The 14,786-nt window shown below is 43.7% G+C and overlaps 2 protein-coding genes across 2 annotated transcripts in view; both read right to left on the bottom strand.

Annotated features, from left to right (window-relative positions):
* Nucleotides 1-3,596, bottom strand: part of LOC111065669 (beta-3 adrenergic receptor) — a 46,230-nt gene extending 42,634 nt beyond the window's left edge. Inside the window, exon 1 of the mRNA XM_022353969.2 lies at nt 2,991-3,596. Coding sequence (XP_022209661.2) covers nt 2,991-3,015 — 25 coding nt within the window. The 5' untranslated portion in view covers nt 3,016-3,596. The remainder of the gene's footprint in view (nt 1-2,990) is intronic.
* Nucleotides 3,597-9,696: 6,100 nt separating this feature from the next.
* On the bottom strand, nt 9,697-14,701 carry LOC111065565. Its single transcript, XM_022353797.2, has 8 exons — nt 14,587-14,701; nt 13,958-14,498; nt 12,412-13,899; nt 11,288-12,356; nt 10,481-11,221; nt 10,165-10,307; nt 9,976-10,084; nt 9,697-9,904 (listed from the first exon to the last, which is right to left on the bottom strand). Coding segments are annotated over exons 1-8 (4,158 nt in total). The 5' UTR covers nt 14,589-14,701; the 3' UTR covers nt 9,697-9,839.
* Nucleotides 14,702-14,786: the final 85 nt, after the last annotated feature.

Genomic DNA, 14,786 nt, shown 5'->3' on the forward strand with positions numbered 1-14,786 from the left:
TATTATGGTGGATTTTCCGCACTGCACAGGCCAAAGCCGCAGAGCTTTTTCCGTGGGTGATAAAAAGGGGTTGTAGGATAGAGAAGGTGTAGGATGGGTCCTACGTCACGGTCTCATCGAATCGAGCGTACAATGATTACGCTTGAGGAGTCAGTCACTGCCGTTTGTCATCTCGGACGTTTGATTATTATTATTAACACGTGACTGAAATGGGGCTAATTCAAGCGAGAATTTAATTAAAAATTGTACCCTTAATAACCAGCGAAAACAGACAGACAGGCAGAGTGAGAGAGAGAGAGAGAGAGAGTGAGTGAGCAAGAGAGAAAGAGAGACAGAGTGGAAGTGGAGGATACAGAACCGACAATGAAGAATGCAAGAGGAAAAAAACGTGACGTGAACCGCTGATGGACGCCACTGCCACTTCCCGGACTCCCCTCCGCCTGGACACTGTCCGCATGACGTTGCCCGTTTTGGTTACGCCTGTAAATTGTTCAATGGTCGTTTACTCGTTGTTTTTGTGGCTGCCGTCCCGTGCCAGGCATTCCACGTTTTACGTGCTTTTTAATTGTCAGCCACGCACTCCGTCCGGCTCGCAGTCCTATCGTTTTATCGGTGGGTAATGGATTGGCTGGAGATTCCTCCGAAGTCTCGAAAATGGCCCGGAAGAGAATGCGATGGGGATTCTCTGTCGTACCGTCGAGCTGCGCTTGAAGGATGATGCTGCAATTCCATTGATGGCCTCCACTGAACCATTAATTGTTTAATTTATTGACCCGCAAACGAGTTTTATGAACCGCATGTCATATAACTTAATCCACTGAGCTTTGGCTGGAGCCAGTAGGGGGATATTTGGGGCCTTTGAATGATTTGTGATAGTTGCTTCAATCGGCACTCAATCGATAGCCTTCTAGCACCTTCGCCATCGCCCTAGCTTTATTGTTATTGAAATTTCAAAATAAAACCTAAATTAGGACAAAACTTTTAACTCAATTACAAAGTCATTGAAAAACAAATTGCAAGCACGGACCAAGCGAAACAAAGCAAAATGAAAGAAAGTGGGAGTACGAGCAGATCGAGCACAGAACGAGGAAAATGAAAGAGTGCGGAAATTTCGAATTGCATTTGCAGACCACTCTGCCTCCTTCCACCCCCCTCGACATGCTATTTTCCACGAGCTCAGCACAGAAAATGAAAATTTGCTTGGCTGTCCGGGAAAATGTGGATTTTCTGCATTTCCTCTATTTTTCGCTACCTTGCCATTATTATTGTTATTTTGGGGTTTTAGTGTTTGAAGGTTTTTAATGGTCTTAAAATATTATTGCTGGCGCACTTACTATTGACATGGCACGGCATTGTGCACTTAAGGATGCAATCTGACTTTTCGAGGGGATGGGCCCTGTGGCACACGACCTTGGCTGAGTCCGTCTACTCCAAAGCCACGAATATATGTACTTATACACATATTCGTAGATGGTATTTCTTTCTCCAACTCAATGTAATATTTTTTACACAATTTGCAACAAATGGACTACACCCAGAGCTTCCCCACAGAAACAAATTATTGAAATGTTTGGGGATAAATCCACAATTTATACGGATATGGTTCGTTTTTGAGATTTTTGCAGAAATCCAAGCCTTCCAGGGACAAATATTCGATATCATCGAAAGTTGTGGAAATATATTGATGGCAATTTCTGTTTATGTTGTGCATTGATGTCTCTTTGAAATGGTTATAATTTCACGCAAATATGATTCGTAGTTTTTTTCAAATTTAATTCAAAACAATCTTTGCACGGGACATGTCGCACGAGACCAAAATTCCTAGGTTAATAACAGTTAAAAATATACCGTTAGCCGAAATTTAACCATTTTTCTCGTACTTTTTTTGGATAGTTGAATATGTTAGAAAGATTTTGTGAAATAATTTTCATCTTTTTTATAAGAGATAATAGTAATAGAAAACATGGCTAAAATCAAAAGAAAAACAATAAATATCGAAAAAGTTAACTTTTGCTTATTTGAATAGGTTTTCACTTCAAAGTCTCGGTGGACCTCGCCAGAGTTGGAATCCAAAATAAGAAACCTCCTCCTGCAGACTTACAATTAGTAGTAGCAATATTACCAGGAGAATCTTGAAGCCGCCGATTGGGTCGAGCCTAAGACAATCCAAGAAGCTGCCCGAATCTTAAAAATTGCTATATTGTCACCAAGAACTCGCTCATGAAACGTACTGTTCACTGACACGAAACTGTAGACTGAAATGTCACTACCAGCAGTGCACTGCAGTGGTACATTTCGGTTCTTCGAATTTCAGGGGCATCCCCTTTTGGAGAATCGTGCAGCGCCTTTCGAGAAAATATGTAAATATTTCATTGAAATGATAGATGAGCATTAAGCTCAGGAGAAAACACAACAGACATACTCATACATATTCAATAATCATAGTAAGGGCATACATACAGAAATCGTTTTAAAATAATCTTTATTGCATATTCGTTCTCAGCTAATCAGAAATTCTAATAAATAAGTACAGGGCCTCCTGCTATGTTTGTGGACATCTACAGCACTCATTTACTATTCATCTTTACAAATAAGGGAATCGAAGTGGTCAATAAGTAAACTGGCAATAAATAGATTGTGAACTGAAACTTTCTGTGAACGTGCCGAAAAAAGTTGCAACACTTGAGACGAGACTATTAGAAAAATAATCAAAAATTGGCAAAAACTTCTTCCTTGCAATTAAATTTTAAACCTTGTGGGTAAATTTGCACAGTAAATAAGCCTCCAGCAGTCGCCGTTCCTTGTAGAATTAAGTAATTTATTTTGAATAAATGTTTTCGATGTTCTATTTAAAGAACCTTCAAGGAACTTCACATCCGACCAATATTTTTACGCTCTAAAATGGTAACACGAGTGCCTCGACTTTCCCCGTATATTTAGAATTGATACTCATATATTCAATTAAAAATGCATGGCTTACAAACAATCACCTTCAGTTCCTTCGTCTATTGGCATTCATTGATAGTTTAGCTTCAGTAAATTGTTTTATTGATATTACTCAAAAGCCACGAATCCCACTGTAATAATTTAAATATTCTATCCAGATTCTCTTTTTAAATTGGGTATGGCGCCATTAGGCATCCAAAATTGGTTGCAGTACACTTTTCAAAAACGTATTCGAATTCGGAATCGTCACTTGTTGTGCGCGCTCCGGCGACCGCCGCCGATTTCCAAACTACAAGCCAAAGGGGTTTGCTGTCCGCCTTGGATACGATACCGTTAACGTGCAACGCCGTACAGGAACTGAATTGGAATGTGCGGATGTATTGGCCAAACTGTTGCGACAATGGCTATAAACACGAGCCCAACGAAAGCCCAACGCGAGCCGAGCAGCAGCCGAAGGCTCACGATGGAGGCGGCTTCCAGCTACAGTGGAGGCGCTTCCAACGAGCAGGTGGGCGGCCTGTGGGCCGTGTCTTATCAGCCAGACCAGCTGCTCAATAAAGGGCCAACAGCTGATGCCCTTGCACGGGGTAATGCGGCACGTACAATTCTCCGCGACTGCAACGACAGCCGACCTGTCTAACTATTGGCTAGAATACACAGTTTTATAATCCTGACAAAAGGTTCATTTGAATTTTAAATTTCGGATAGCTTAATTAATACATATTTGATTTATTATGTATGTATGTATGTATATAAGTGTTTTAACAAGACTAAAATCAGACTTGGTGTACTGATTCCTCATAAGTATGGGTTTGAACATGCTACATATAAAGATACTAATACGCATCTATGTACATATTGTAGGCACACTTTCCACGTTATATAAAAGTAATAATATAATTAAACATTTCAGTTGAATGTACAAAACATATAGGTACAACCTTGTAACCGTTGAGTACTGGCTATAAAAATGATGATATCCGCTAAAATATTAGCTTTGGATTCTGCAGTATACCAACTTACATGTTAAAATTATCACAAAATTACATTTCGTTTTATAGAATTTTCCAATTACTGATACTAAAAAAATATACATTCTTTTGAAGTCTGAGTTCTCTATTAAGATATGAAACTCTATTTTCAAATAAATATTATCGACAGGAGAGACTTTTAAATAGGCAAACCCAAAGGTTTAATATTTTACCAATTAATTTTCACATCATTGGATCTACGGTGACATAAAACCATAGATAATTGCTGCTATTGTTGTCGTTATATATTCCAGGATGAGATAGGAGGAGCCTCGTTTATCCAATTCTGCTACTCTTTTAGTAGTACGTTCGATTTCTACTGCTATTCTACTGCTGTTAGTCGAAGTCATCAATGCGCATGCGTCAAGTCCCCCAGCCCATAGTCAACGTCCCCCAGCTGGAAAACGGGAAAGCGAACTGTTGCTCCTAGTCGGTGGTCAGGTACTAGCCTCAAACGATGTTACACATGGCACTGTCCTGGCTCTGGGGCAGGCTGTGCCATCGAACAAGCACTTTGCATGCAGTTTTTGCACGCTCTTGTGTGAATCTTACATATGAAAACACTTTCGATGGACTCTTGGCCACCTAGAAAGGCCTGTCCAAAGGTCGTGGCCATCAGAAGCAATTTCTCGTGCCACTGCGACCGATGATGCTGAGTCTGCACTCTCGGCGTTGTCAACATTGAAGGGCCCCGAAAATGGTCTTCGTTGAGTGGTTTTTATGAAGCCCACGGCCACATCATCCTCTGATGTTGGTTCTGGGATGAGTACCTTGCGGTGGGTTGGCGTGAAGTGAAATGCAATTGCCGGCGGGGTGATTTTGATGGACAAATTAAAGTTGTGTGTTTATGTTTCGGTTCATCGATTGGTCGGCTTGCTCTTCTCCTCTTCTAGTTCACCTCGTTCCCATCACGCCCCCTAATGCACCGTTTATCGGGGACAGGAAACGAAAATCCTGCCATGCATAAACCACTCGAATGAATCGATGCATTTCCGCTGTGCAATCAAATTACAAACATTTGCTTTTTTATCTCAATCGGAATTCAGAATAGCTAAAAATCGGGCACGTGCCATTTCGCCATAGGAGTGAAGTGGAGTGGAGTGGAGCGGAGACGCCTCGATTCGATGTCCATTTATATTTTATTTCCATTTTGGAATATCCAACTTTTTTGTACATATTTGCAAATTCGTGCGACTGTGGATGAACGACTGTGAATCTTGGCCAATAATTGAAAGTATCATCAAAACTCAAAGCATCGCTGGGGAGACTGAATCGACACATGCATTAATTGCCCTAAAATGAATACTTTTCAGACCAGTTCTAACTAATGGACTACTATACTATACATATGTATGTACACACATACAGGTACAATACATAGTTAAATTTGCCGGGGAATCATTATAGTTACAGCTTCTTACAGCTGCCAACCAGTCCTGAGGTTGGGAGTCGACTCTACAACACCCAGTATATGCTCGGGTAATTGTGAACTCCGTCGGTCTGTTTCAGTGTGATATCACAAGAGTCTGCCCACATAATCCGCTTGCTATGGGACTATGAGACTATAGTCTCTGCGAACTACTCGTTTTGCCTTTTGATTCTGATCCGGAATATATAGTATCGAAAACACTTCCTTCTGGCTGTTTATAGGTGCATACATATATAGAAGCGTATATGTATATACTAGGGCAACCCACATTTACTCTTTGGGTATAAAAACACTTTACAAAAGCGACAGACTGGGATTTTTTTGATGTAGATATTCACAGTTAATAATTGAAAGAGCTGTCCTTTTTATTTTATCAGAAAACGGGATATATGTATGTATGTACTTATAATTGTTTAATGCCCATTGAAATTCGAGATCCTTCACATGGATGAGGGCATTTAGTTACAGTTGTATGACTCTATTAGTCATGGAATTTTTTCAATATCGCTAAACCCATACGAGTAAACCAAGAAGAGAGGACCTGCGAAAATCCCTATTAAGCCGTCAGCGTCAACCTCTGATCAGGTTCCAGCCACCTTTTAATGGCTGTCAACCCATTTTTGGAGTTGAAAAAGAAGACTTAACTTTTAAAAGCTTTTCACATCGTAGGTGGAGGAGCCAAAATCCTAGACTCGTAAACCTCTGTCCGTGGTTGAATATGGGACTGCTGTCTGTCTGCCTGTGCTTACCGCAAATGAGAACTGTCTTTGGTCAGCCGAAGCCCTGCTTCCAGTTACCCGCTCAGACTCTCACATCAAACCCTTTTCAATGCAAAGCGAGACCTAATTTGAATAATTTATTTTTGTCCAGCACGGCCAGTAGCAGCGAGAGCAGGGAAAGCATTAATTAAAATGAATTCAGAGGCCACATGTGGTGGAGACAAGGGCGACAGACTCGTGCCCGACAGAGACAGACGGATCATTGGGCAACCTGTTAATCTGGTGATGCAGCTGCGACTGCAGTGGCCATAGTTCCGCAACGCAATTTCTCGTTGGGCTGATTAGCATTAGCCCAGGCTCCGGCGGTGGACATCTGAGCGCCATTGTCCATTTCGCTCTTAATGCAAATCTAATTTTTGCCTAACCCAGAGCCAGCGACTGACATTGGTGTGGGCTTCCATTTTTGTGGGGGGCTGGCAAAGTGGAGCCAATGCTTTAATCCACCGCAAATGCAATGAGCGGTGCAGCTGCTGTTAATTAACGTTTGTGTGACAGGCAGTGCCTGACACAGCGGGCATGATGGGATATCGCACGTTGTCAGATTATGTGGTATGCTCGGTGCCTGTAATGTGGCTGGTGTGGCGGGAAATAGGCCAAAACATTAAAAAGGAAACACACATTCACACACGCACACACAAATTCTACCTGATTCGACGCAGAAATACATGGATTTGTATAAATTTAAAACACTTTTACTCAAATGGAGAGAGACAGAAGGGCACCGATTAGACCACAACTTCAACTTTAGAAGTGCAAGGATCAAATATCCTCAAAATCATTGGAAATGTATACTTACACCTGACTGTCATACGTATTTTTATAATTTTGAGGTGATTTTGCGGTCAAGTAAACTAGTTGAATGGTAACTCAATAGTTGGGTTTTTGAATTACAAGTCTAAAAGAAAGATGAAAACTATACATGTATGGATATACCTGCTCGTATATACGTTGGTATTTATAGATATGTATGTATTTCAGACTGACCCACAATAGAATTACATTTTGATATGGGTCCAGTTATTTGACAGTCACACGAGACACTCCCCAAAAGCTGCCCTCGTAAATGAAAAAAGTTGTGACTCTTGTCCGAATTGCAAATGCATGCGAGTCGAGCAGTGTCAGGAGTCTTAGCCACCTCCAAAACGGATCTGTTGACAGCATCGCACATACTTATACTTACCTACATAGTGAACACTTTTTAAATATGCATGAGCACCTTTTTGGTCGTTTTTGGGCGTCAGCTTGTGCTGGCTGGCACACTCGGCGCATACTTGATAACAGAAACCTTATTTCTACGCCGCAGACCACGGAGCAAACGGAGTTTGGGTGCGAATAGATGGAGAGTTAGAGTGCAGACCCAAAATAAATTTATTGCAGCGCTTGACAAAGGACAGCGACAACGAAAACCTAATGGAATTAAGACCTTGGATTTATGGGTATCTTCTGTACCGAATTGTGATGTTTACCTTTCTAATGAACTTAGATGTCAAGTTTTTGATGCTCGCTTAATGTTGCAGGGTCAGTGGCGTCTCTGTCAACATCATCATATTCACTGCCGGTCATCAATCATACGATAGGTGGGGGGTTCATCAATTACTAATCTTCAAGTAGTCCATAAAACCTATTGAGGCAACCACCCGGTAGCCACCTGGTGACCCATAGCTTCAATAGAACACTTTAAAATATAGAAATAACATTTCTTTTTGCTCATTTCGATGGCCAGACATATTAAAGCCAACTCGTGTAAGGAGATACTTTTCCTCTTAGAAATCCTTCCATACGATAACATCATGGATTCCCCTACCCTATTCCCTACACCTACTACTGACATTTAATTTAATTTCTACAGAATAAACTGGAAGTAGTAGCTCTGGCCACTATCTGCCCTTTCATTCACAATCTGTGGATAACTTCTGTGGACTTTGTATTTCTGACTCCAAGAGCAGTAGTAAATATTTTGATAAGTCAGCGACATATTTTAGAAGCAATACTGTTCCTTCCCAGCTGTCAACAGACTGCTGAATAATTAAGCCAGATAGACTTAAGTTTAAACTTTAAAGCTAAGTATTTTAAATAATAAAAACCAAACATGGATCCATCACACCAACGTATCAGGGACCACGAAATGTTCAAGCAGTGTACTTCTCAAGATCAAGGTTAAAAATCCATAAATTTGGAAAGCAAACTGGTACCCCATCATTCCTGTTTCCCAGCATAAAGAAAGCTTGCAATAAGCGCAAAATAAAAATACAAAAAATACAAATGACGTTTACAACAAAAAATGTAATGCCGACACACAAGACCCAAAGGAGAAACTATCTACTTGTGAATGCAACCAGCCAGCCCTATTCATGCTCCTTTACTTGCCACCGCACGCACATTCGCCGCTTTTTGGAAGAACGTGTTCCGCTGATTGGCATGCCCGAGCTGCATCGGGCGTAACGTCCAGCTGGCGATTCCAGTCCGCCTACACAGAGAGCTGAGGAACACCGACACCGTCGGGGAACATCGTCATCGGTGAGAGAGGAATGTGGCGCGTGCCGCTGGGTGTGTGGGATGATCAAAGGCTTGACGCTTTTGTAATGAATGTCGGATGGTGTTTTGTTAATCTTGAATTCTGTTCCAGCCACAGAGCGTTCTCTGACAAAGACGGCGCGTCGGGACAGAGCTCCTGGGTGCTGGGTCCTGGGGGCCGTGGCAGTACTGAAGCACACCTGCCGCTTTCAAGCTCGAAAAATGTCTGTTGATTTAATTTTCTTCTTCGAATTTATGTTTGTGTTGCTGCTGCTTAGGCACGTGTGTGGGAGTGCGTATGTTTTTGTGTACTTTCGAAAAAGTGCTACACAAAGAAAACGTGCAAAATGCCTCAAAAGATGCATGTGGAGTCGATATGGAGGGACTGGCAGCATCATCATTCTGTTCTCTTTCTGGTTGCTTTTGCTGTTGCTTTTGCTGTTGCTTTCGTTCCGCTTGTTTGCCATTTCGCTTTTGAAGTCCCCAGTGACACCCAGGCACCCACGCAGGACCCTACATACACATGTACATACATCCAAGCGTACACATACCCATACAGCAACAGCAGCGGGAAACTTTTGAAATGGAGAGAAAATGGAAATTAAATGAACTTGAAATTCTGAGCAGCTTAGACGAAAGACCAGTACCGTAGCATACATATGTACATAGATATGTACATGCATATTGCGCAGTCGACCACGTGAATCTTTTTAAGGTGTTCAAAATTCTCAACAATTCCAGCGATCCCTCTGCACCAGTACGTACATACTATATGTGGTCCACTAGTGCCGCGGCCAAACACAGTAGGAAAGATATTTATGACTTAACCACTTTTGTTGAAACACTGATTGCAGACTACCTAAACCACAAATTAATGGGTTATTCAGGGACTGGGAAGGACGAGTACCTTCATGTATATTTCTAGTGTTTAGGGTATGACGAATATCATCAGGAACAGCCAAGCTTACTCTTCAAGTTACCATACGTTATCATTGGACAGAGAAATCTTGTATTTCCATCAGATATTCACGTTTATATATTTTTATTTTTAGTTTTTTTTTCATAACAAAACAGACGCATAATAACCATTATACATTACAAAGAATATTATTTTTTCTGTGAAAAGTAGCATGTGTACATCTAATTGCGGATAACCATCAGAACACTCACTTCATCCAATAAGTTTTGTATACTATAGCGGGTACCTGAAAGATAGGTAGGAAAATCCAGAAATATTAGGTAAAACCTGCCAGTCAAAAGCCCTTTGATGTCTTACCTTTCTCGATCTCTACCATGTCACCGATATTTAATGTGCAGCGATCATCTTCCTCCATGCCCGGGACACTGCAGTCCATGCCAAATTGACCAAAGAGAACAACGAATTTCTAAGCCAGATGTGAATGAGATTTTTAGAGATTATTTAGAAACATATATGAAAGGATAGAGTGTAGTGTAGAGTGCATACCAGGGAAAACCCCTTAGCCCGCTTCGTCTGGCGACTCTGCAGCGGCTGGAAGCGCATATATCCCACAGTGGCCTTGTCCTTGGTGTCGTAGAATGCGTACTCAATGTCATCCAATTTAGTGAAAACTAATTCACCCGCAACAGCTGCAAATAAAAGGATGAGGACAGTTAAATTCCGATATCTACATATTGCCAATGGCTCTAAATAAAAGGAAATACGAACAGCATACGAGGGTGCATGCAATTGGTGACCAAAGAACAAAGAAATATTATCTCGAGTATGCATTCGATTGATTAAGTGATATACTCGTACTCACACACACTCTTTCCTATTCGACTCCCGCTGCAGTCTTCCAAACTAACGATTGGCTGATTGCTATTGTAGCCTCGCAGCCAGTTCATGAGATGCATGGAAGCAGCCTGGTGGTCATCCGACATGCTTGGGCTTGGTGTTGATGTTGGTGTTGGAGGATTTGGTGCGCCAGAGTCCGTGCTCATTGGTGTTATTGGATCGGGATCGGACTCCAGCTCAGTTTCTGTTTCCGTGACTGTCTTTTGTTTCGCCTGTTTTTTCTTTCTTCGCTCCTTTATTTTAGGGACAGGAGGTGGAGGCATTAAGGCAGCCGCTGCTGAATCTGAATCCGTTTCCATCACGACCGCTTGGCTTGTTTTTTTTGGTCGTCCGCGTTTCTTGGTTGGTTTTACGGCATCGATGTCTTCCACTTGCTCTATCAGCTCATTATCGTCCCACCTCAGAGGGGCGACTCCCAGAGAACTACATTCAGAAGGTTTTGGAGGTTCGAAATTTTCTGTAATGGAGGAGGGAGGGGCATGGAGGGGCTCTCCTGAAAGCCGCGGGGTGCTACTGCACAATGGGGGCCTATTCATCAAAGAAATTTTGGTCCGTCTAGACATACTAGACTGCTTCGACGGTTTAGCTTTCTTCGCTTCATATATCTCCGCGGATTTGCAGAAGAAGTCAAACTGCCTGGGATCCGATACAGTATGGCACCAAGTGTTCTTCAGTGGTACCTGACCACGCCTTGACCGCCGAATGGCTGCGAATTACCAAAGAAAATGATTGAAAATATAGCAATAGGGCATTATCGTCCGGCACTACTTACCAGACTCACTTCCATCCACTTCCACCTCGTTATGTATGTAAGAGACCTTTAAATTGTTTAGCTCCCTTTCTACCTTTGATTTGGCACGGGGTGCCCGCGCCTTGGGTTTCTTAAACAGCACCGCTTCCTCTTCCACGACGGCTCTGGCCACAGCCTCCGGATCAGGATCATGCTCAGGATCATTAGTTCCACGTGCCAGAGCCTCGAGTGCGGCCCGACTCGTGCTCGGCTGCTCATCCGTCACGGAAGTTGTGTCCGGCAGTGAAGAAGTAATGATGGGCAGGACTTCCCTCTGCTCTGATCGCTGGTCTGTTGTCCTATCATCATCAGCCATAGTGCTACATGGTGGCTCAACAATATCGTCCTCCTGAGTAGCCACCCTCGATAGCCGCCGGCTGTTGTTCTTGGACATGCGAGGTAAGACCGTCTCGTGCATTTCCGTTGCCTCATTTGTCTCTGGGGAGGGTGGATTTGGCTCGTGACGCTTGCTCTTTCGTATATTCCTATTGGGTGTCCGATCTGACTGGTCATCAAATTTCGACCTTTCCTCTGGAGGAAGCGGAGAAATTTGCTCGGTTCTGTCATATCGTACCCTAGATTTGGATAGCCGACGCTGGGCATCAGCAGACACCGAGAAAGAGCTCTTTCCTTGCACATCTGCCCCATCCACATCAGTATTGTCATTATACTCTGGTGGAGGGGGAGCAAGGAGGGGGGTCTCCTCATCGTCCAACTCCAGCGGGGTGGCCATGACTCCATCGAAGTCAGACTTGCTGCTGCGGCGCATATCCCGCAGACATTGCGAATATCGAAGTGAACGAGGCGGTGGTGGAACAATTGCAATTACCTCCTCAACGATGTCTTGGCTTTGCATGATCCTGGAACCACCTGGAGTAGGCTCTTGGCGGGTCGGACTAAGCCTTGGCTGCTTCACCGGCGACACCGAGCCAACATCTTCTCCTTCCGAGTCACCCTTGGTGTAAAGGCTGCGCTTGGACGAGTTCCTCGACGATTTTCGACGCAATTCCATTGTCTTGGAGAGCGCAATGTAGTTGACCAGCTCTGCTGTCTAAAATAAGATAATAAAATACATTCTTTGTCATGTGTTGGGTTCAATTACCTACCATTGGAACCTCTCGACGTCTGGATCGTGAGGGACGCTTCTGCCGCTCTTTGGACTGCCTTCGGCTCTCTCCTTGGGAATTGTCTTTAAAGCCGACGGGAGCTGGCGGAGGCATAGCCAAAGCCTCTTCGCTATAAGCAAGTTCTTCTCGCTCTGCAGATACAGTGCTGGACAGTGACTCGGTTTCTGTTTCGTTTCCCAGATTCCTTCGCATTATCTCCCGCTGAATATTCTGCTCCAGAACCTCTTGATGCTCTGCACTATTCTGCTTCCTATTCCCATTCAGAGGGTATACCCTGCCGAGGGAGTTTCTCTTGCGCAGATCAAGAATCTCATAGTTGCTCATCCGTTCCAGCTCCCTGGCAAACTGCTCTCCATTGATTGGGGCACTGGGCGCCTTGTTCAACGTGAGAGCAGTGGCGCCTTTGCGCTTTGACTTGCTTGATGCATTTGAGCGATGGAGGTTAAGCAGTTTTATGGAACTTTCCTGGTCATCTGAGGGCTTCCGATTGTTCCGCTTGCGCATCCGACTCTGTCTGGTAGTGTTACCACCGGCCGGTACCAGGTTCAAGGCACACGCGCTTGGCTGTTCATCGCTTTCATCGTCGGTCATAATTGCGTCCAGGTCCTCAACAATTTGAGGTGTTTTGTTATGGGAAACTCTCTTCGACGTTGATGATTCAGGATTACTATCAGATACTGCTGGAGCACTTGATTTCGGAGTACCAGCAGAAAATGTTGGTGCACTTGATTTCGGAGTACCAGCAGATACTGCTGGAGCACTTGATTTGGGATTATTAGCAGATACTGTTGGATCACTTGACTTGGGAATACCAACAGATGCTGTTGATGATGATACCCTAGCTACTCCAGTATCTGATGCAGCCGGTAAATGTGGTTGTGGTAAAGGGCCTGCTGCATCTGGCTTGGGACTAAAGGCCCCACCCATTGGTATAACTACCACGCTGCCATTCCTCGATAGATTGTGCACAATTTCGACTAGCTGCTGGGACTGCTGGGGCTGTGTTTCCGGTACAAAATAATCCTCCACCGGTGCCGATTCCCGTTCAGATCGATCCAGACTGTTTGGGATATCTGGCGCCAGAGTAGTCTCAAAGCGCCTCACACGCACCATTGGCATTTTCGAGTGTGATATATTTGGCGACGATCGCAATTGCTGCAATTGCTCAGATATAGGTCTCTTCTCGATCGTATAAGTCCGATGCCTATCAGAGGGAGTCAATGGACTTGATCCTGGGCGTGAGGATGGTACTTCCCCCTTCTGGCTCATCTGCATCATACTATTTTGAAATAAAGCTAGCCGTTTCTCACAAATTTCAGTGATTTCAGCAGCGAAGTCTGAACCCACAGCTGGTCTATTCATCTGCTGTGGCTCTGACGCCGGCTTTGGCTGTGGCTGTTGCTGCGACGCTGGTTGATTCTCAACAGCTTTTTCACTGCAGTTTGGAGTGCTGCTTATTTCTGGCACCTACAAGAAGAATTTTATACACAATTAACCCAACTAATTGGCATTGATATTGACTTACAAAGGGAAATGGACTCGAGGAGCTCCGACTTAGATTAGCTGCATCATCAAAGTCCTGCAAGAGCTGACGACGTCCGCAGCTCTGCGAGCGCCTGTGAATAGCATGGCGACGCAGCTTATCAGAGCCAGGAACATGGCCGCCTGTGCCACTACGTCTGGGAGGACGCCGTTGGGTGGGCGAGGGCGAATGTCTCACTGAACGCGGCGGCAGATTCTCATGCGGTGCCAAGTTTGAAGGCGACTGTGGCCCGTCTGAGTCAGGGGGCTCGGCCGCTGCTGGAATATTCGCATTGGCATTATCCAATTCTTGTAAAGGCTTCAATTTGTTCTCCTGAGTATCTTTTTGAGGCTTCTTTATAAGCCGAACATCGAAGTCCAGGTCAAAGGAGAAATTCCCAAAGACGAGTCCAGACGAGTTCTTGGGCTTTTGGGCATCCGCTGCCTTGCGCTGCAAGAATGCGGCAAGCTTCTGCGAGTTTGTAATGGGCTCGCTTAAAATATCGTCCAACTCAAGCGCTGTTTCATCTTTCTTGTTCTTCGACCTATAGACAATAGCCAATGAGAAAAAACAAATTTTATTGTTATTGCCTTGGTCCTTCGTGAAGGAGCATTCCCCTTGGGGCAACATACATTTTACCACTCTACACTTTTCATTGGTTATTTTTCCCGCTTAAATTAACTAACTAAATTCTCCACTTTTAACACAATTTTTAAATTCCGACGCACGAATGACGCCACAAGATGATAGTGACGCCACAAACGCTGCCAGACGATGATTTAACCATCGATGTTTTAAGCTATCGATCTATCGACATTTCTATGTAAGTTTT

The sequence above is a fragment of the Drosophila obscura genome, unplaced genomic scaffold (assembly GCF_018151105.1).
Source record: "Drosophila obscura isolate BZ-5 IFL unplaced genomic scaffold, ASM1815110v1 contig_192, whole genome shotgun sequence".
Classification (NCBI taxonomy): Eukaryota; Metazoa; Arthropoda; class Insecta; order Diptera; family Drosophilidae; genus Drosophila; species Drosophila obscura.

Bases quoted from the DNA above. Each gene is read 5' to 3' on its own strand.
- LOC111065565 (XM_022353797.2), bottom strand. The intron at 13,900-13,957 runs GTAAGTCAATAT...TTCTTCTTGTAG, and splicing joins CCTCGAGTCCATTTCCCTTT to GTGCCAGAAATAAGCAGCAC. The intron at 10,308-10,480 runs GTGAGTACGAGT...TTTTATTTGCAG, and splicing joins TCGAATAGGAAAGAGTGTGT to CTGTTGCGGGTGAATTAGTT.